At 42.5% G+C, this 21756-nt stretch overlaps 1 protein-coding gene across 9 annotated transcripts in view; it reads left to right on the plus strand.

Moving 5' to 3' along the window:
• Positions 1–3547: 3547 nt before the first annotated feature.
• IDE (insulin degrading enzyme) overlaps positions 3548–21756 on the plus strand; it is a 113198-nt gene continuing 94989 nt past the window's right edge. For 3 of the 9 annotated variants that reach the window (XR_012326989.1, XM_019939570.3, XM_019939566.2), the window contains exon 1: positions 3555–3714. Coding sequence is in view for 7 of the 9 variants with exons in the window: in XM_019939570.3 (XP_019795129.1) it covers positions 3621–3714 (94 nt within the window). In the remaining 2 variants the exon portion in view is untranslated. Of the gene's footprint in view, positions 3719–21756 lie in introns of all 9 variants that reach the window. The other 6 variants (XM_019939567.3, XM_019939569.2, XM_073794190.1 and 3 more) reach the window with 6 other exon arrangements.

Genomic DNA, 21756 nt, shown 5'->3' on the forward strand with positions numbered 1-21756 from the left:
CTGGTGGCGCAGTTGTTGAGAGTCCGCCTGCCGATGCAGGGGACACGGGTTCGTGCCCCAGTCCGGGAAGATCCCACATGCCGCGGAGCGGCTGGGCCCGTGAGCCATGGCCGCTGAGCCTGCACATCCAGAGCCTGTGCTCCGCAACGGGAGAGGCCACAACAGTGAGAGGCCCGCGTACCGCAAATAAAAAAAAAAAAAGTTGCTGTGAACAGCCACTAACATAACCCCCAAATTGATTATTTAATATCATCAAAATTCTAGTCAGTGTTCTTACTTTCCTAATTGTCTCATAAACATTTCTTTTCCACAATGGTTTGTTCAAATCAGGATTTAAACAAGAACCAAGCATTTCATTTGGTTAATGTCTCTTTTCTTGCTTTGCTTTTTTTTTTTTTTTTTTGCGGTACGCGGGCCTCTCACTGTTGTGGCCTCTCCCGTTGCGGAGCACAGGCTCCGGATGCGCAGGCTCAGCGGCCATGGTTCACGGGCCCAGCCGCTCCGCGGCATGTGGGATCTTCCCGGACCGGGGCACAAGCCCACGTCCCCTGCATCGGCAGGCGGACTCTCAACCACTGCGCCACCAGGGAAGCCCTCTTGCTTTGCATTTTGAAGACAATCTGTTTTTGAAGATTTTATTGAAGTATTGCAAAAAGAAAGGTATATAAATCATAAGCTCAATTTTCAAAAACTGAACACACCCATGTGAAACAAGCTCCCTGCATTCTCTTTCAGTCACTGCAGACCCCAGAGTACTCGCTAACCTGACTTCTAATACTATAGATTAGTTTGGTCTGGTTTCAATAGGGCTTGAAAGAGCATGGACACATATAGTATATACTCTTTTGGGTCTGGCTTCTTTCATCACGTTTGTGAGATTCATTCATATTGTCCAGTGTAATTTTTGTATGTCCATTTTCATCACTGTATAGTATTCCATTGTGTGACTATTCCCCAGTTTACTTTTCCTGTGCATTTTACTCTTGATGGCATTTGAACTGTTTCCAGTTTGGGACTATTAATAATTATGCTGCTATGAACATTCTAGTGCATGTATTTTTGTGGATGTGTGTTCACATTTCTGAGTATAAAGGTGGAATTGCTGGATCATAACATATGCATGTGTGCAGCTTTAGTAGATACTACTAAATAGTTTTCCATGGCCTATTTGTCTGCCCTCATGCCATTAACATATTATCTCAATTACTATAGCTTAATAGTAACTTTTAATATTTGGTGGTGGGAATTTACTGGCAGTCCAGTGGTTAGGACTCTGTGCTCTCACTGACGAGGGCACGGGTTCAATCCCTGGTCAGGGAACTAAGATCCCACAAGCCTCGTGGTGTGGCAAAAAAGAAAGAAGAAAAAAGAAAAAATTTGGTAGCGTAAGTGTTTCTGATTCTGCTTCAAGATTGGCTTGGGTCTTCCTGGCCCTTTGCATTTTCATTCAAATTTTATAACAGCTTGTCATAGCTTGACAATTCTAAGTCCCTTTTAATCCATAGGCTTCTCCTTCCTCTTTTTTATTTTGCAATTTGTCAAAGTAATAGAGTCATTTGTTGTGTAATGTTCCAAACATTCTAAACTTTGCTGATTGTATCCTTATGGTGTAAGTTAACACATTTGTCCCCTGTATTTCCTATAAATGGTAGTTACATCTAGAGGCTTAATAAGATTCAGCAAACATGCACTTGACAAGCATTGCCTAAGCATTGTGCTTGCTGCCAGATGATATACAAAAATGATAAAGACATCATTCCTAATCTACTGCTTCTTACCCATATGGAAGGTTAAGAGTCAAATAAATGCCTTTAGAGAGTGGCGGCTCAGATCAGAATGTTACTTCCAATGGGGTATGTGAGGAATGGAATTGAAGTTTTGTAAAGGCAATGCCTTTTCAATAGGGCTTGAAAGAGCACTGACAAGTTAGTATTGTTGTAAGCATCAATTAGCTGTGACAGCTGTGTGAATTGGAGTTGGTGGATGGCAGGTGTAGAGGCTAGAAAGGTGGGGTGAGTAACGGCCCCCCAAAAGATATGTCTACGTCCTAAACCCAGTAGCCTGTGTTACATTATTTGGAAAAAGTGTCTTTGCAGATGTAATTAAGTTAAGGATGAGATGAGATCATCCTGGATTACCTGATTGTGCCCTAAATCCAATGACAAATGTCCTAATAAGAGACAAAAGAAAAAAGACACAGAAGAGAAGGCAATGTAAAGACGGAGGCAGACATTGGAGTGATATGGCCTTAAGCCACGGAAGCTGAAAGAGGCAAAGAACGGATTCTCCCCTAAGACCTTCTGCAGGGAGTGCAGCCCTGCCAACATCTTGATTTGGACTTCTGGCAGCCAGGATGTGAGAGAATAAATTTCTGTTGTTTTAAGCCACTAAATTTGTGGTAATTTGTTATGGCAACCACAGGAAACTAATACAGATGGGCTGGAACTAGAAAGTAACATTGTGAAATTTTACCTTACACTGTACTAGGAGTGCTTCCTTCTCTCTGCTATCTCAGTTTTCGTCCATCCAACGTTTGCCTTTAGCAGAAACTGGTAAAAAAGATGCCCGAGTACCTCTTTGATGAAGCAACCACTTGATTAAGGAATCCTTCTCCTGAATTCCCATTTGAAGCTATAATAGGATTCAGAGCACTGTCTTCGGCTGTAGTCTCCGGTCTGCCACATCAAGAACCTAAAAGCACTTAAGCTAGAGAGTTGCTGACCCTAATTTCGCTTTTCTTTAAAGACCCCTGTAAAATAACGTGACGGAAAGTCTGATTCATAACAACTATTAAATTATTTTCGGGTGCAAAACAGCAGAAAGCCATCGGGAGGAAAAAAGTCTTGTCTTACGAATAGTGACTGAAGTACACTAACAATAGTAGTAGTACTACATATAAATGTTTTTAAAAAATATATAGTAGTAGTACAGAGCGGTAGTTTCTACTCTAGATTTGTAAACCCCCGAAAGCCTTGTTTTGTTGTGGCCTGTCCCATCTCCACCTTGCTCTTGAAGGGCTGCTAGTTTCCCAGGATGGAAACTCCTCCCAGGGTCCCGGCCTCCATCTGGGGGGGCCCTCGAGTCTAACTTCTTCCCGGTCCCCTACCCCGCGGTCCACGTCCCCACCGCGCTCTAGAGGGAGCCCGCGGGCCGCGCGCCCGCCGCCGACTGGTTTTGTGCGAGGTCGCCTAGTTCGCAGACCTTGTTCCAACACCTGCACTGCCGGGGCCGACAGCCAATGAGGGCGCCTCCGCAAACGTGGTCCCTTGTGTCCTCACGGTATTCGTGAGCTCCCTGACCCCTGCTAACACAGAGCCAGATACACATCGCCACCCTCACGCGTGCGCCTGGCGTGAGCCGGCCGGGCCCCTCCCCGCCCCGGGAAGCCTGACGGCTGGGTTCCCACAGCTCCCTGGCCAGACTCCGTCCCGCCCGCCAGCTCTGGCCCTGGCCGCCCTCCGTCCCCGCCCTGTCGGGCTCCAGGCAAAACCCGGGGAGGCGGCCGCTCGGAGGCTCCCGGGAGGCGGCGCGGCGCGGCGGACCGAGCATGCGCAGTGAGCAAGGCCGGCTCCGGCGCAAGAAGGAAGCGTTCGCTGTGGTCCCGGCGGCTGCGCTGGGGTATGCGGTACCGGCTAACGTGGCTGCTGCACTCCGCGCTGTCCAGCACCTTCCGCTCGGTCCTCGGCGCCCACCTGCCCCCTCCGGAGCGCCTCTGTGGGTGAGCCGAGCGGAGCGCCTGGGCCCTCGGGGCCCTTGGGTCACGGTGGTTTGGAGCTCGGGTTGCAAAGTGGTGATTCAGCACTTAAAGCCGCCGCCCCTCACGCCGCCTGTCCCGCCGGCCTGGGGCCCGGACGGCCGCACTGAGGCCGCACGGGGCCCGGGAGCTCGCGGGGCGGGAGCTCGCGGGGCGGGAGCTAGGGCCCTTGCCCGGAGAGGAGGGTGTCCCTCGGGCGGTGAGGGCGGACGGAGGCTGTGACCCGGGGTCAGCGGGCGTGTGTCACAAGTGCGAGGGGCGGGGGGCGCGGGGCGCGGGGGGCGCGGGGCGCGGGCGCGGACAGTAACCCCGGCCCGCTGCCGGGAGCCGCGCAGGGCCGCGCCACTCTGGGCAGAGTCTTCCTGTGAGTGACTGGGAAGCCGAGGCGGACTGTCCCTTGCTATGGGGTAAAGGATCCGAGTCCAGGGAGACCGCTTCTCACCTTCCTCTCAGCTCCGCTTTTTCTTCTGCGGACTGAGTTTCCACTCCTCTGTGGAAATGCCAGCCTTGGGAAGTGTAAAAGTTTGCCTCCCTCCGCCTTAGCGAGTAGCCGAGTATTGGCTTTACTGTGGGAGGGAATTTGGGAGCCGAAAGATACCCTGGGATCCTTCACCGCAGCTCCCTTGTTTTACACCTGAGACAACCGAGGCCCAGGAGAGATTGTGGCAGAAACCAGGATTGGGACGCAGGTTTTTGCCATCCGGTGGCGTGCTCTCTCCACTTGGCTGCTCTGTGTGTACTAGAAATTTTCAGCGTTGTAGCGAGCGCTGAATACCCTTTACTGTGAATAAAGAGGAATTGGCAAAGATGGGCAGTATTGTCTTGCCCTACTTAGGTACATTATTTGAACTCTTCGTCTGGTTTAACAACTATCTGGGACCTAATAAGTGCAGGGTACAGTGATGACCCTCTGTGTAATATCGTCTGCCTTCATAATTGCTGGAGCGGATTGAGATGCCACGAGAGCATAGCCAACTGAGAGGGTCAGAAGCTGCGCAGGATGTGTTTTAGGAGCATGGTGCGGGACAAAGATAGAGGAGGGGGTCTGGGCTGACCTTTGAAGGAAAGGCAGAAGGTGGGTGTAATCCTACCTAGGTGTGCAGGTTAGCCTGTCTGTGTTGGGAGGACGGTGAGCAGATTAGTCGGAGCCTTAGAGAATTTCCTTGGGGGAATTAAGAAGAAACAAGTCCTGTGTTATAAAAGTAGGATAATACTAGCTTGACCTTTGGATTTTATTTGGGCTTTTTCTGGTTAATAATTGGTAGGGAGCCATTAGGAGTTTTTGAGGTGGGAAGTGATCTAATGAAACTGGTTGTTTAGGAAACTAGTTTGGTAGCTGTGTGCAGGATTGTAAGAGACTGGAGAGGCCTGAGGCAGAGAAACTGGTTGGGCCTTAGTCTTTACTGCCAGAACTAGGATAGTAGTAGTGGTACTAAAGGAGGCCTAATGCAAATGAAGAATCTGTGGAACTTCTTTTCCCTCTTCTGTTTCCTGCTACACCCCAGAATCCACTACAACATGCAAAAAGATCCCTGAGTTTAGAAAGGGAAGTGGAGGTGCTGAGCATAGGCAGGGTACCTCCCTGGGCCTCCTTCATGTCAGAACACTTTTTAAAATTGTTGCTAATAGGCTGTGTTTCGCTCCACCTTATCTCCAGTGTACAGAATTTGTGATTTTAAAGAAAGCATCAATTTTAAGTTTTATACAACTAAAAGGTTTATATGTTCAACTTACAGTTCACTTTTCTCTATGGTTTTCTGCCACTGTTCTTCACTTTCATTGATGAAGTCCAGGGCATGGGTTGAACAACCAGAGCTTCAAAATATGGTGGTTCTCAGAGAGGGAAATTCGAGACTCAAAGCGTAATAAATGAGATCAACCATTTAGAAAGCTCTACACTAAAAATTAGTGGCTGAGGCTAGTAAGGAAAATGCAGGTCCAATCAAAGGGATCAGGGTGTAGTTTTAGGAAGGAACATACTAACACCGGAAGTTACCATATATTCCGATCTTAAGGAAGGTACTGAATCCTACTCTACATAGTAGGACGAATGCGTTAACTGAGATGGTTACATAGCTGTTTACTGGAAGAGCTGGGATTTAACCTGTGTCTATCTGGTGCCAGAGCCTGAGCTCTTAACTGTTATTTTATACTGCCTTTGCCAGTGTTTGGGCATTCGTTTCCTGTTCTAACCTCTTGAGAAAGGAGTGGTCTTACAGCATTTGTATAAGATCAGTTCATTTTAAAAGCAGCCTCATTGTTCTCTGTTCAGCCATATTGGATAAACAGGAGCTCTGCAGAATCATCTGAACCTAGGGGAACCTGGAGGTAATAGCCCAGTTCCTGGCAACCAGTTGAAACACCTGAGCATCAGTCATCTCACTTTGCAGGTAGCTCTACTTTGCATTTCTCTGTTCTACAGGCTTAAGAAACAGTGGTTTGCTAGGTGGGGCTACCTATTAAGATTCAGGCTTTTAAACCACTTTTAACCAGAACAATGTCTTTTAACAATTTAAAAGGACCGGATGCCCTTGAATATCTTTAGCATTAGCCATAAACATAAAAAGTTACATTCTGCCTATCTGCCTTAAAGGTTAAGAGTTGGGCACAGTCTCATTAGGGAGTAATGTGGGGAGCAGAAGTTCAGTATATGTTTCCTTGAGAATGGGTTTCCTTTCCGTTTTCCTGTTGGTATTTTAGATCTCCTAAACAGGTATCAGAGGCTCAGCCTACCTTTCAGCCAGGGTGAGAAGGCTGAACTCTCTTTCCATAGGGTTAGATCCTCTAAGGTATGTTGGGTTCTGAAGGCTTGGGTAGGGTCTTCCTAACTGGCTTGTCTTCAGTCTGCCCTCACTCTTCTGTCTGTTCATTCAGCCTTACTTGAATGTCTGTTCTGTAGTGATCACTCACTGTGCTCATTGCTGTGGGGGATGCAAAGACAGTCAGTTATAAATTCTGTTCTCAAGGAGCGTTCAGTCATGTAGTGACTCGTCCATTCCTTCGCCTCTGACCTTTCACTGAACATCTCCATTTTTGTGTTCTGTTCCTTCTTTCAATTTATTTTGAAAAGCAACTCAGTATTATTTTCACAGTACTCTTTTTCTAAAAATTAGTAGATCATGTTTTCCTCTTTTCTTTTTTTTAAAAAATATTTATTTATTTATTTATTTGGCTGTGCCAGGTCTTCATTGAGGCATGCAGGACCTTTAGTTGCGGCACACGTGTGGGATCTAGTTCCCTGACCAGGAATGGAACCCAGGACCCCTGCATTGGGACTGTGGAGTCTTAGCCACTGGACCACCAGGGAAGTCCCCACAGTACTCTTCTTTTAAAATGGTACTGGGCCTCCCTGGTGGCACAGTGGTTAAGAATCCGCCTGCTAATGCAGTGGACACGGGTTCGAGCCCTGGTCCGGGAAGATCCCACATGCCACGGAGCAACTAAGCCCATGCGCCACAACTACTGAGCCTGCACTCTAGAGCCCATGAGCCACAACTACTGAGCCCGCGTGCCACAACTAATGAAGCCCGTGCGCCTAGAGCCCGTGCTCTGTGACAAGAGAAGCCACCACAATGAGAAGCCCGCACACCACAATGAAGAGTAGCCCCCACTCACTGCAATTACAGAAAGCCCACGCACAGCAATGAAGACCCAACGCAGCCATAAATAAATAAATACATAAATTTAAAAATAAATAAATAAAATAAAATGGTACTTATAAAATTCTTACAGAGTTAAAAGATATAAAAGCTTTTATTCTTCCCAAAGAACTGTATACTTTCTCTTTGCCCATTAAAAGTATGTAACTAAAAAAAAAGAAAGAAAGAAAAAAGTAGGACTCACAGGCCGTTCCCTGAGGGGAAGATATCACACTGCTTGACATATTTATCCCATGAATGAATTAATGGTCTTCCTTCAACACTGGTTTTCTCTGTTTAATTTCCTAGTTTTGCATATGTTGGTGTTATCATTTTCTCAGTTTAGCTTGAAAATTGGAGTAATCTATGAATCTCTCTTTTCCCTTCACTGCCTGTTCCCAAGACCAAACTCTCTTCAATCTTTCACCTTAAAGTTTCTTGGAGTAAACTTGATTATCCATCAGGATCCTAGTTCAGGCAATAATAAATCTTCCCTGACATCTCACATCTTCAAGTTTCATAACTGATTTTTCCAGCCTCCTATTTTCCTATTAGTTGATGCTTATCACTGCTGTTGTCTTGTTTAGACACCATCAGTGGTTATGCATTATTTCAAGATCAAGTCCAAACTTCTTGACCCAGCATTTAAGCATCTCATAAGCTGGTCTTAGCCCAACTTTTTAACCTAACGTCATTCTTCTCTGGTCAGACTCACTAATTTACTGATTCTTGTACATGACCTGTTGATTCCCATTCTAGCATGCCTTTCCCTCTTTTCTTTGTATGACTCAACCTGTCCTTTTTAGACCTTATACAGGCCACACAGTTATCTTTCCTTTTTCTGAACTTAATGATTTTAAGATATTTTGAAATACCCATTTTACATTTAACCATATACTCCCTCATAATTTTTTACTCTTTTAATTATTTAATATTATACATGCCAGAGTGTATGGGACAAAGAAGAATAACAAAATGAACACCTGTGTACCCACCATCTAGTTTAGGAAATTTCTGGTAACTTTGAAGCCCTTTGTGCTCACCTCCCCTGAAGAGATGATGTTATCCTGAATTTGGATATTAATTCCCTTGATTTTTCTTTATTGCTTTATCAATCTTAATGTATTCCTAAACAGTACATTGTTTAGTTTTGTCTGTTGTTGACCTTTATGGAAAATTTTCTTCTCTGAGTTACTATTTTTCATTTAACAGTGTTTTTGAGATTCATTCACATAGATGTATGTGTTCACTGTTGAAAGACAATCTTATGTGAAAATGTCACTAATTATTTTTTTATTCTGTTGTTGATGGAGATTTGAGTTTTTTTTTTTCCCTATCACAAATAATCCATGTGGTAGGCTTGTCCCAGTACCCAATCTTCTCTACCTACACTCACCAGGGTTCTCATCCAATCACATATATGTGTTTCATCCAATTTGTAGCCACTTACCACATGTGCTTATTTAACTGTAAATTAACTAAAATTAACAATTCAGTTCCTCAGTCACCCTGTCCACATTTCAAGTCATATGTGGCTTGTGGCTGCCAAATGGGGCAGTGCAGATATAGAATATATCCATCATCACAGAAGTTTTATGAAACTGGCTTGATCTGTATTCGGGCAATTCCCAAATGTGTATTGGTAGCCAGAACCTCTCCCCTGAATTTCAGATTTAAGTAATAAACTTCTACTCAACATTTTCCTTTGTGTGTCTGATACACATCCCTTTTTTTGTGCATTTTTTGGGTCTTCGTTGCTGGGCACGAGCTTTCTTTAGCGGCAAGTGGGGGCTCCCCTTCGTCGCGGAGCACAGGCTCTAGGTGTGCAGGCTTCAATAGCTGTGGCACACGGGCTTTAGTAGTTGTGGCACACGGGCTTAGTTGCTCTGCGGCATGTGGGATCTTCCCGGACCAGGGTTTGAACCCATGTCCCCTTCATTGGCAGGCGGATTCTCAACCACTTCGCCACCAGGGAAGCCCCTGATATACATCTTAAACTGATCATGTCCAAAACCTGTCACCAAACCTTCTACCTCAAACCCTGCTCCTGCCACCGTCTTCTCCCTTATCTCAGGTAGTGACACCTCTGCTCTTCCACTTGTTTAGGCTAACAACTTGGAATCATTCTTAACTCCTTTATTGTTCTCATAGCCCTCATCCAGTCAGCATAGACATCCAGATTCAGACTCTTCTCACTGCCACCACCCTGGTTCTAATCACCCTTTTACCCAGGTTACTATAATAGCCTCTTAACCAGTTTCCTCGCTTCTGCACCTGCCACTCTACATATAACCTCCTCTTGTCACCACTGGCAACATGATCTTTTTGAAATCCAAGTCATACATCTTTGTAGGGAATATAGAAAACCTTGCAGTTGATCCCCATTTTGTTCAGACTTAAAGTCCTTATAACGGTTAAGAGGGCCCTGTGGTGTCTGGCCTTGCATTACCTCTCTGATTTTGTTTCCAAAATGCTCTCACCTCATCCAGTTGCACTGATCTTGCTTGATTCGCTCTTGCTCAGATTATTTGCACGGTTGTCCCTCTGCTCAGAATGCTCTTCCAGCAGTGAGATCAGGGAGGGCTTCACAGAGAATGTGGTAGGCAAATGCCTTTGAAGGGAATATAAAATTTGGGCCAACAGAGAAGGGGAAGAGAAAGAATATTTTAGATAGAAGGAATGGTATTAGCAAAGGTTTAGATGTGTATATTGTTCAATTCACAGTATAATCAAGGCACAATGAGATTTTATCGTAAAGGAAATAGCCTCAGATACCTTTTGAGTAGTAGTGACACGTAAGCTGTGACTGTGGACAATTAATCTGGCTATTTTTGGAAGCACAGTTGAAATGCAGTCAGAGATGGACAGAGGATAAAGTAGTAGTGCAAATAACAAGGAAAGGAGAATGTCTGCAGAAGATATGTGTGAAAGAAGATTCAGCAGCTTTGACTGGGTCTGGGGGGAGATGGAGGAATCAAAGAGGCCTAAGGACTTGGGCCTGCGTGACTTTGAAATTAGCTAGGAGGGACCAGCAGGGTAGAGAAGGCTGTTGTGGGGAGATTCAGCTGCAGGCAGTGGGAAGAAGTCCAGGCAGGTGAGATGTCGGTGCTGCCTGTTGGGTGGCTGGTGTTCTAAAGGCATACCAAGAGAACAGGTTGGTCAGGTGCAGCGGCAGAACACAGCAATGCAGTCAGGTTGGCACTTCAAGAGCTGGCTGTATTGGGAAGTTGGATAACTCGAGGCCTCTCAGGACAGTGGACCAGACTGAGCAGTCCTTAAACATCCAGAAGGAGAACCAAAATGATGATCCAGTTTGTGGATTGGTAGCTCAGGGAAGAGTTCAATTAAAAAATCATGATGGGACTTCCCGGTGGCGCAGCGGTTAAGAATCTGCCTGCCAATGCAGGGGACACGGGTTTGAGCCCTGGTCCAGGAAGATCCCACATGCCGCAGAGCAGCTAAGCCCGTGTGCCACAACTACTGAGCCTGCGCTCTAGGTTCTGCAGGCCACAAGTATTGAGCCCACGTGCCACAACTACTGAAGCCCACATGCCTAGAGCCCGTGCTCTGCAACAAGAGAAGCCACCGCAATAAGAAGCCTGTGCACTGAAATGAAGAGTAGCCCCCACTTGCCATGACTAGAGAAAGCACTCGCGCAGCTTTCGAAGACCCAACGTAGCCAAAAATAAATAAAATAAATTTATTTTTTAAAAAAATCATCATGATCCTTTGCCCAGTGTTACAGGCTACTTTATTTTAGGACATGTAGAGTTATATTTGGGGGCAGGAGCTCTGAAGGAGCAAGGGTCCCTGTAATGGTATCCCTGGCACCTAGCACAGTGTCTGGCACATAGTAGGAGTCCATTATTTGTTGGATGAATTTGACGGGGACACAGGCTCCTGGAAGTAGGAAGCCCTAACCATAAACATAATTCAGTTTTTGCTTACAGTTTGCCATTTCCATTCTCCTAATGTCAGTGTAGCCAGTAATTAGTACTTGTGTGTGTGTCTCTTATAAAGAAATTAGAGGTGGTAGTGTATTTCCAAGATTTCTTGCAGGTCTGAGTTATTCGTGGGAACTACGTTGGTTTGAAAAGGGATAGGACATAAGGCACAGGACAGTGGGGTGGAAAAGGGCTCTGCATATTGTACAAAGACTCAGTTCAACTGGATTCTGGTCTTGGTCTGCCATGAGCTTGGCCGTGTGGTTGTGGGTGCTGGACCAGATCATCTTTCAAGTTCCTCCCAACTCCATGAATCTGAGACCTTATATTTTTAAAAGCTCTAATCTCTGTTCGAACCTCAGAAGGGATTTTGCCTTGCTCTCTAGCTGTACTTTGGCTCTGAGAATAGGCAGTTTCTCATAATCAGTTGGAGTCATGATGCTAGTATAATGGAGTTGCTGGCAGTAGAGATTGTATAATTGTTTTATGAAGTGATATATAATAAAGAATATTCCTTTGACAGCTCATGTGATACATATCAACGTTTGTAATCGGTGCTCTTTAATAGTTTTAATTTTTTAAATAGCTGTATAGTTGCCTTTGTAGTATAGCAACGAAGTCTCACTCAAGATCAGTTTATAAGGAAGATAATACTGCTTATTATGGAGCTTTTTGTCACAAAGGATCCAAGTTCACTTGCAATAGTAACTGGATAAAAAATATCCAACAATTCAGTGACTAGCATAATGGGCCCTGCAACTCATTTGTTTTTGTTTTCTTCTGTCTATTAAATACAAAAAAAAATGGCTTGTGGGGCAAACCTAATATGTAATTGACTTTCTTATTTCTTAAGGAATGAGATCCTGAATTCAGTACTTGCACTGGTGATTTTTTTTCTGAAGAACACATGATCTACTACATATATGCTAAAAATCAAACATTCTGCCTTTTTTTTGTGTGTGGTACACGGGCTTCTCACTGTGTGGCCTCTCCCGTTGTGGAGCAAAGGCTCCGGACGCGCAGGCTCAGCGGCCATGGCTCACGGGCCCAGCTGCTCCGCGGCATGTGGGATCTTCCTGGACCGGGGCACGAACCCATGTTCCCTGCATCGGCAGGCGGACTCTCAACCACTGCGCCACCAGGGAAGCCCAACATTCTGCCTTTTAAGGGAAAACTTATATGAATCTATTTAATACATGGCTGATTTTAAAAATTAATTTTTATATTTACCAAAGTAATACAGGCAGAGTTTTAAGAGTTAAATAGTACTAAAAGGTTTACAGCAAAAACAGCAGTTCCCTGCTCCCAGAGGCAACCACATTCAACTTTTTTGTGGGGAGGGGGCTGCACTGCGCTGCATGCAGGGATCTTAGTTCCCCAACCAGGGATGGAACCTGCGTCCCCTTCAGTGGAAGGGCAGAGTCTTAGCCACTGGACCGCCAGGGAAGTCCCCACATTCAACGTTTTAAGCTATTTATTTTGAAATTTATTTTAATATTTCTAAATAATATGCTAATACTGTTATTCCTTGATTTCTTAATTTTAGGAATTATCTGTTGATTTGTTTTTATGGTAATAAAGATTTAATTCTCTTCCCTTATCCTTCCTTCTTGCTCCATCTTACCAACTAGTTATGTCACAGATTTTGGATATAGCAGTCTTCTGTATTTATATTATTATGCCTTTGCAAATATTATTCACTGCCAGGCTAAGTAGTGTAATCTGATGACATCCTTCTTCTTGTTCATGTTTTTGTTTTTGCCTTTTGTCATTTTCTGTTTACTTATTTCTGCTTCTTCCCAGTTGCTTCCATAGCCACTTAGTACAATTTCTCACGTGACCAAACTTATTAAATGATCTATTGATTCCATATTTTTTCCTTGGAGACTTTCCCTCCAGACACTTTCCCCTGAGCTGCAGTCTGAACTAGTTTTGCTCCAGGCCTGCTGTAAAGTGGTTGCCTGGAATTTCCCTTTGTTTCTCTCCTATAATGAATTTCCTGAATCTCATATTTTGTTCTATCTTGGTTTGCTTCTTCATTCAAAAGATATATGGTATATTTGAAACATGTATTCCAGTAACTTCTTGAGAAAGAGAGCACATGGGAGATAACTTTTTTTTTTTTTTTTTTTTTTCAGTACTTGGGCCTCTCACTGTTGTGGCCTCTTCCGTTGCGGAGCACAGGCTCCGGACGCGCAGGCTCAGCGGCCATGGCTCACGGGCCCAGCCGCTCCGAGGCATGTGGGATCCTCCCAGACCGGGGCACAAACCAGTGTCCCCTGCATCGGCAGGCAGACTCTCAACCACTGCGCCACCAGGGAAGCCCGGGAGATAACTTTTTAAAGGTCTTCTAATGATTTCCTAAACAGAAAAGTGTAGATTTGGGTTTTCATATGAATCTACATATTTGTAAAATAAATCTACAAAATTGAGAAAGATGATCTGAATGGCTTCCACTCTTCCATCCAGCTCTAGAGTTGTAGGATTCTAAATACTTGAGAATTAAATGATTTTACAGATCATTTTAGCAAATGGTTAAAGCAACAAATTTTTGAAGAGACCCTTTGCAGAACTTTGACAAAAAAATGGACACATAACTTTTCTTTTTCTCCCCTTTCTTTTGATTGTTCTTTGCGTATTTCCATTTTATTTTTTTTTCTTGCAGTTTTATTGAGATCTAATTGGCATACAGCATGGTGTAAGTCTTAGGTGTACAACATAATGATTTGACTTACATACATCCTGAAATGATTACTACGGTACATTTACTGAACATCCATCATCTATATAGATACAAAATTAAAGAAATAGAAAAAAATATTTTTCCTCGTGATGTGAACTCTTGGATTTACTCTCTTAACAACTTTCATATATAGCATAGAACAGTGTTAATTATATTTATCATGTTGTACATTACATTCCCGGTACTTATTTATCTCATAACTGGAAGTTTGTACCTTTTGACTGCCTTCATCCAATTCTCCCTTCCCCTATCCCTCCACCTCTGGTAACCACAAATCTGACCTCTTTTCCTAGGAGTTTTTTTTTTTTTAATATTTTATTTATTTATTTGGCTGCGCTGGGTCTTTAGTTGCAGTATGAGGGGTCTTTGTTGCCGCATGCGGGATCTTTAGTTGCAGTATGTGGAATCTTTGGTTGTGGCATGCGGGATCTAGTTCCCTAACCAGGGATTGAACCTGGGTCCCCTGTGTTGGGAGTGAGGAGTCTTAACCACTGGACCACCAGGGAAGTCCCTGTTTGTTCTTGAAGTATAATTGACCTGTAACACTATGTTAGTTCCTGTTACACAATATAGCAATTTGATATTTCTGTACATTTCAAAATGATCACCACGATAAGTTTAGTTACCATATGTCATCATACAAAGATATTACATAATTATTGAATATATTCCCCACACTGTACATTTTATACCCATCACTCATTTATTTTGTAACTGGGAGTTTGTACTTCTTAATCTCCCTCACCTATTTCTCTCCTCCCCTAGCCCCCTCCCCTCTGGCAACCACCTGTTTGTTCTCTGTATCTGTTTGTTCATTTGTTCTGTTTTTTAGATTCCACATACAAGTGAAATCATACAGTATTTGTCTCTCTGACTTATTTCACTTAACATAATACCCTCTAGGTCCATCCATGTTGTTGCAAATGACAAGATTCCATTCTTTTTTATGGTTGAGTAATATTCCATTGTTTGAGATATATATATATATATACACACACACACACACACATAAACACATACACACATGTATCTCTCACATCTTTATTCATCTATTGATGTACACTTGGATTATTTTATAACTTGGCTATTGTAAATCATGCTACAATGAAATGATATATCCGATAAGGGGTTAATATCCAAAATATACAAAGAACTCATACAACTCAACATCAAAATAAACAACCCAATCAAAAAATGGGCAGAGAGGGACTTCCCTGGCAGTCCAGTGGTTAAGACTTCGCCATCCAGTGCAAGGGGTGCGGGTTCAATCCCTGGTTGGGGAGCTAAGATCCCACATGCCTCGGGGCCAAAAAACCAAAACATAAAAGAGAAGCAATATTGTAACAAATTCAATAAAGAGTTTAAAAATGGTCCACATCAAAAAAAAAAAATCTAAAAGAAAAAAAATGGGCAGAGAATCTAATAGATATTTTTTCCAAAGAAGACATAAAGATGGCCAATAGGCACATGAAAAGATGCTCATCACTAATCGTCAGGGAAATAAATCAGAACCACAATGAGATCTCACCTCACATCTGTCAGGATGGCTATTATCAAAAAGACAACAAAGAAGAAGTGTTAGGATGTGGAGAAAAGAGAACCCTTGTGCACTATTGGTGGGGATGTAAATTGGTGCAGCCACTGTGGAAAATAGTATGAAGGTTCCTCAAAATATTGAAAATAGAACTACCATATGATCCAACAATTCCACTTCTGGGTATGTATCTGAAGAAAATGAAAACATTAATTCGAAAAGATATATGGAGTCCTGTGATCATTGCAGCATTATTTACAATAGCCAAGATGTGGAAGTAACCTAAGTGCCCATCAGTAGATGAGTGGATAAAGATGATGAGGTGTACACACACACAAACACACACACACACACAAAATGTAGTATTACTCAGCCATAAAAAAGAATGAAATCCTTTGTTTTTAATTGAACTTAAAAGATTTGTTTTTTTTTTTTTTTTTTTGGTGGTACACAGGCCTCTCACTGTTGTGGCCTCTCCCATTGTGGAGCACAGGCTCCGGATGCGCAGGTTCAGCGGCCGTGGCTCACAGGCCCAGCCGCTCCGCAGCATGCGGGATCCTCCCGGACCGGGGCACGAACCCATGTCCCCTGCATCAGCAGGCAGACTCCCAACCACTGGGCCACCAGGGAAGCCCAAAAGATTTGTTTTTATGGAGCAAGTGCATTTGAGATTTTGCTTTTCAAACAAGAAGAAATGAAAACAAACATTAGCTTTCTTTTTTCCTTCTTTATTTGGTTGGTGAAAGTTTTCCCACCTTCCTTTCTTCCCTAGGGCTACTCGGTGGTTTTTGTGTGCTCTGCTGATGGCTAATACATTATTACCCTTATGTTTCCTTCTAAGAGTTTTATTGTTTTAGCTCTTACATTTAGGCCTTTGATCTGTTTTGAGTTAATTTTTGTATATGGTGTAAGGTAGGAGTCCAGCTTCATCTTTTTGCATGTGGATGTCTGATTGTCCCAGCACCATTTGTTGGAAAGACTATTCTTTCCCCCATTGAATTGTTTTGGTATCCTTGTCAGAAATCAGTTGATTGTAAGGGTGAGGGTTTCAATCTATTCTATTAATATGTAAGTCTGTCCTTATCCAGACCACACTACTTTGATTACTATAGCTTTATTGTAAGTTTTGAAGTCAGGAAGTCTGAGTCCTCCATCTTCATTCTTATTTTTCAAGATTGTTTTGACTATCCTGGGTCCCTTGCATTTCCATACAAATTTTAGGATGAGCTTGTCAATATCTGCAAAGAAGCAACCAGATGGGATTTTGATCTCTGTGGGGAGTATTGCTATCTTAAAGATATTAAATCTAATAATCCATGAATATGGAGTTCTTTCCATTTATTTAGATCTGGTTTAATTACTTACAACAGCGTTTTGCAGTTTTCACTGTATACGTTTTCTACTTCCTTGTTAAATTTATTTCTGTTTCATTTTTTGATGCTATTGTAAATGGACTTGTTTTCTTATTGCAATTTTAGTTTGTTCATTGCTATTATAGAGAAGTACAGTTGATTTTTTGTTTTCTATATACAAGATGATGTCTTCTGTGAAAAGAGCTGGTTTTACTTCTTCCTTTCCAATTTGGATTCCTTTTATTTCATTTTCTTGCCTAATTGGCCTGGCTAGAACCTTCAAGTACAGTGTTGAATAGAAATGGCAAGAGTGGACATCCTTGTCTTGTTCTTGATCTTAGGGTGAAAACAGTCTTTCACCTTTAATTATGCTGCCAGCTGTGGCTCTTTCATAGATACCCTTTATCAGGTTGAGGAAGTTCCCTTCTGTTCCTAGTTTTTTTGACTTCATTATGAATAGGTATGAAGAAATGTATTTTGGGTTTCCCTGGTGGCACAGCGGTTAAGAATTCGCCTGCCAATGTAGGGGACATGGGTTCGAGCCCTGGTCCGGGAAGATCCCACATGCCGCGGAGCAACTAAGCCCGTGTGCCATGACTATTGAGCCTGTGCTCTAGAGCCCACACGCCACAGCTACTGAAGCCTGCGCATCTAGAGCACGTGCGCTGCAACAAGAGAAGCCACTGCAATAAGCCTGCACGCCACAAGGAAGAGTAGCCTCTGCCCACCGCAACTAGAGAGAAAGCCCGCGCACAGCAATGAAGACCCAGTGCAGCTAAAAATAAATTAATTAAAAAAAAAGAGATGTATTTTAAAAACAGCCTCATACTTGGCATTGAAAATATTGCAAATATATTAAACAGAGTTTTTTCTTTAACCATTTGACAGTAAGCTGCCAATTTGATGCCCTGTCACTCCCTAATTCTTTAGTGTGATTTCCTGTAAACAAGGACATTCTCCTATATAACCGCAATATGATCGTTAAAATCAGAAAATTAACATTGATTCATTACTGCCATTTAAATCTCAGGTCCCATTCAAATGTCACCAGTTGTCCAGTTTTATCCTTTACTGAAGGATACCTAATGAAAGGATTCATTTCAGAATTAGCGTCATCTTTAGTTGTCGTGTCTCTTTAGTCTCTTCAGAAGGGAAATTCCACAGCCAAAGCATTTCATGACCTTGACTCTTTTAGAATTTACAGACCGGTTACTTTTAGAATGTCCCTAATTTGGTTTTTTCTGATTATTCCTCATGATCAAATGCAGGTTACCCAGCTTTGGCAGAAATGTCACAAAATCGATGCAGTGTATGTTTTCATTGCATCCTATCAGTTGACACTCAGTTTTGTCCTTTATTGGCTCTATTTACTTTGATCACTTTAAGATAGTTCCTCCCAGGCTTCTCCACGGTAAAATTACTCTTTTCCCTTTGTTATAAATATCTTCAGGGAAGATGCTTTAAAACTATGTAACTGTAATGTTCGTCATCAAACTTTCAACTTATTCATTTTATTTATTTATATCAGTATAGACTTGTGTTGTCCTGTTTTATTTAAAGAGCTTTACTCTGTTACTATCGTGATTTAATCTGATGCTCAGATTGTCCCACACATGGGCAGTGGGGACCCTTTCAAGCTGGCTCCTGTATCCATTTAACATCCATCTTTCTTTTGGTATTTTTTAATTTTTTGGCACAATGAGATATACCAGGCTCATCATCTCATTTCCCTGTCCCAGTCCTGGAACCAACCATTTCTCCAAGGAACGCTGGTTACTTTTAGTGGAGAATAAAATTTAGAAACCAAGTTCTAGGTGCTAAATGTACTCATCTGCTGTTTGGGGAGGAAGAGGAGGAAGATGGCTACTGCCTGGCCCTCTTATTAGACGGAGCCAGAGATACATGTATATACATAAATAGGTATTTGATATAGATACAGATACATAGATATACACAGATATTCTGTACACAGACCCACGTTAACATCTGTATTTATTTCCTGTCTGTCTATTTGTGTATATTGAAATCCATGAGCCATACAGATAACCTCCAATTCCAATCAAAGACTACAAAGTTCATTTTAGCTTTTTTCCTTTCCGTGTTTGTAATTCTTTGCCCTGATAGTGAGGACCCTGGTTCTTATTATTCTTAATAAATACACTTATTTAATCCATCCTGCTAGATGTAACCAACATCTCATCATTGCTGCCGCCCCCTTCCCTTTGAGGTGCTTCCTGGGCACTGTCACCCTGTGTTGGGCTGCCCCAGGAGTTATTGCCCTTTTTATTCTGTGAGAGCTTTGACACCCTGCTTGAGGCTGTTTTCTCAAAAGTATGCATGCCTCCTTAACCCTGCTTGGGCCTCAACTACCATGCTGGGCCACCAAGAGCAATTCTACTCTCCTCACCCCACTCAGGAATGGGGATATTTTGAAATTTGCATTAGCCTTTATTTTAAATACCCTAAAGTTTGTAAATAGAGCCGAGTACAAGGCCTAACTTTGTATGTTGTCTATAAAATTCAGGGAATAGAAAGTGATGGAAAAGGGTTTGGGTAACCATGTCCTCAAAAACAACACTATCTTGTCTTTTTTCCTAGGGGTTTTCTGGTTGGTGGCTGTAAAACAGGTGCTGTTTGAATAGGAAGTCGTAGGTGCAGAGTGGGTTGTTGGACTTAAATTTGTAACCATTTATGTGGGAAAAGTATATAAGCACATTTTCTAGAAGGAGGTACATTAAAAATGTGTTTATCTTTAGGTGGTGGAATCTAGGTAATTCGTATTTCCTCATACTTAAAAAAAACTATATACAACTAGCATAGATAACTTTGTTTCTTTTATTATATGAGTAGTTATAAAATAAAAGAAATAAAAATAAAACAAGTGCTTTAAATGCCCAGTACTGAGAACTTTTGCTTGATGGTCCTGGGATGCGGGAGAAGAAAAACGAAAAATGTATGTGCCCATATTCTTAGGAAAGCGTTTGATAAACACTTATTTAGTTTAATTTAGTTTTGTTTTTTTCTACCTTTGGCCTTCTAGTAGCATAGAATCCTGGCTCTTCACATCTTCTATAATGTAGTGTAGACATCCCAATGCATTAACTTTTTTTTTTTTTGGTGGGGACAGAGGGTCTGGATACAGATGTATTTTTAATTTTTAAAAAGCTTTTTATTTTGAACTAATTTTAGACTTAACAGAAAAGTTGCAGAAATAATACACTTCCCCTGTACTTAATCTTTGTATAATTATCAAGAACAAGAAATTAGTATCTTTACCTTTGTAGTTGATAAATATCTTGGAGGAGATACTTTGGGACTGTGCAAATCCTTTTTGACCTTACTTTTTAGCATCTACCAGTAGATCTCTGCAACAGTTAGTACTGCACTTAAAGATGATTATTTCCCTCTTTATTTATTAATTGAAATTCTGTGAGGGAGAAATGTTTTTCTCCCTCATTTGTTTACTTATTTACTTATTTCTTTCAGTATGGATTCACAGATACTTATTTTACTCGACAGGTTAAAATTCATTGCTATCATTATTTATGTGTTGAACAAATTGTTCTAGCTTTGGCCATTAGGAACGCCTTTGGGTTGGCTCCTGTGTACTTTCAATAAGCCCCCATCTTTTTTAGAGAACTACTTTACTTCTGGCACTATAAGGTGTTTCAGACTCATTTCGTATTTTCTTTGCCCTATCCCTGAAATCAACTACTTGATTCTTTTTATTGGAAAGTGATGTTTAGGGATCACAGTCTGGACACTAGATGTACTTACGGTCACTGAGGTGTCATTGCGTTTAGTGGATAGTCTAGCTACCCCCACACATAAACATATTTATGTTTCTAAATCTGGATAGATATGCTCCAAATCATGAGTCTGTATTGATATCTCTGATTCCAATTTAGTATTACAAACCTTATTTTAGTCTTTTCTTTTTCCCTATTTATAGTTTCTTCCTCTAACAACGAGTACACTGGATTTCATTATCTACAATTTATTTACTTATTTGATCAGTTCTGGTATACATATAAAGTGCTTTCATAATTGCTAGCCCACACCTCTGTAAGAAACACTTTTGATAACTATATCATAACATTTATGTACAGTAATTTCTGTCTTTATTGTATCCAGTCAAAATACTATTTTCCAGTTAAAGTTAGTTCATTTCTGTCTTTTCTTTAGAAGTTACCTTTTTTTTTTTTTTTTTGCGGTACGCAGGCCTCTCACTGCTGTGGCCTCTCCCGTTGCGGAGCACAGGCTCCAGATGCGCAGGCTCAGGGGCCATGGCTCACAGGCCCAGCCGCTCTGCGGCATGTGGGATCCTCCCAGACCAGGGCACGAACCCGTGTCCCCTGCGTTGGCAGGCGGACTCTCAACCACTGCGCCACCAGGGAAGCCCACTGTCTTTTTTTTAAATTACTTTATTTATTTTTGGATGCATTGGGTCTTCATTGCTGCATGCGGCATTCTCTAGGTGCAGTGAGTGTGGGCTACTCTTCATTGTGGTGTGCGGGCTTCTTGTGGTGGCTTCTCTTGTTGCGGAGCACAGGCTCTAGGCGCGCGGGCCTCAGTAGTTGCATCACGCAGGCTCAGTAGTTATGACTCACGAGCTCTAGAGCTCAGGCTCAGGAGTTGTAGCACACAGGCTTAGTTGCTCCGCGGCATGTGGGATCTTCCTGGACTAGGGCTCAAATCCGTGTCCCCTGCGTTGGGAGTCGGATTCTTAACCACTGAGCCACCAGGGAAGTCTCAAGTTAGTTCATTTCTTTCCCACCCTCTTCAGTATGA

The sequence above is a fragment of the Tursiops truncatus genome, chromosome 16, assembly GCF_011762595.2.
Source record: "Tursiops truncatus isolate mTurTru1 chromosome 16, mTurTru1.mat.Y, whole genome shotgun sequence".
NCBI lineage: Eukaryota > Metazoa > Chordata > Mammalia > Artiodactyla > Delphinidae > Tursiops > Tursiops truncatus.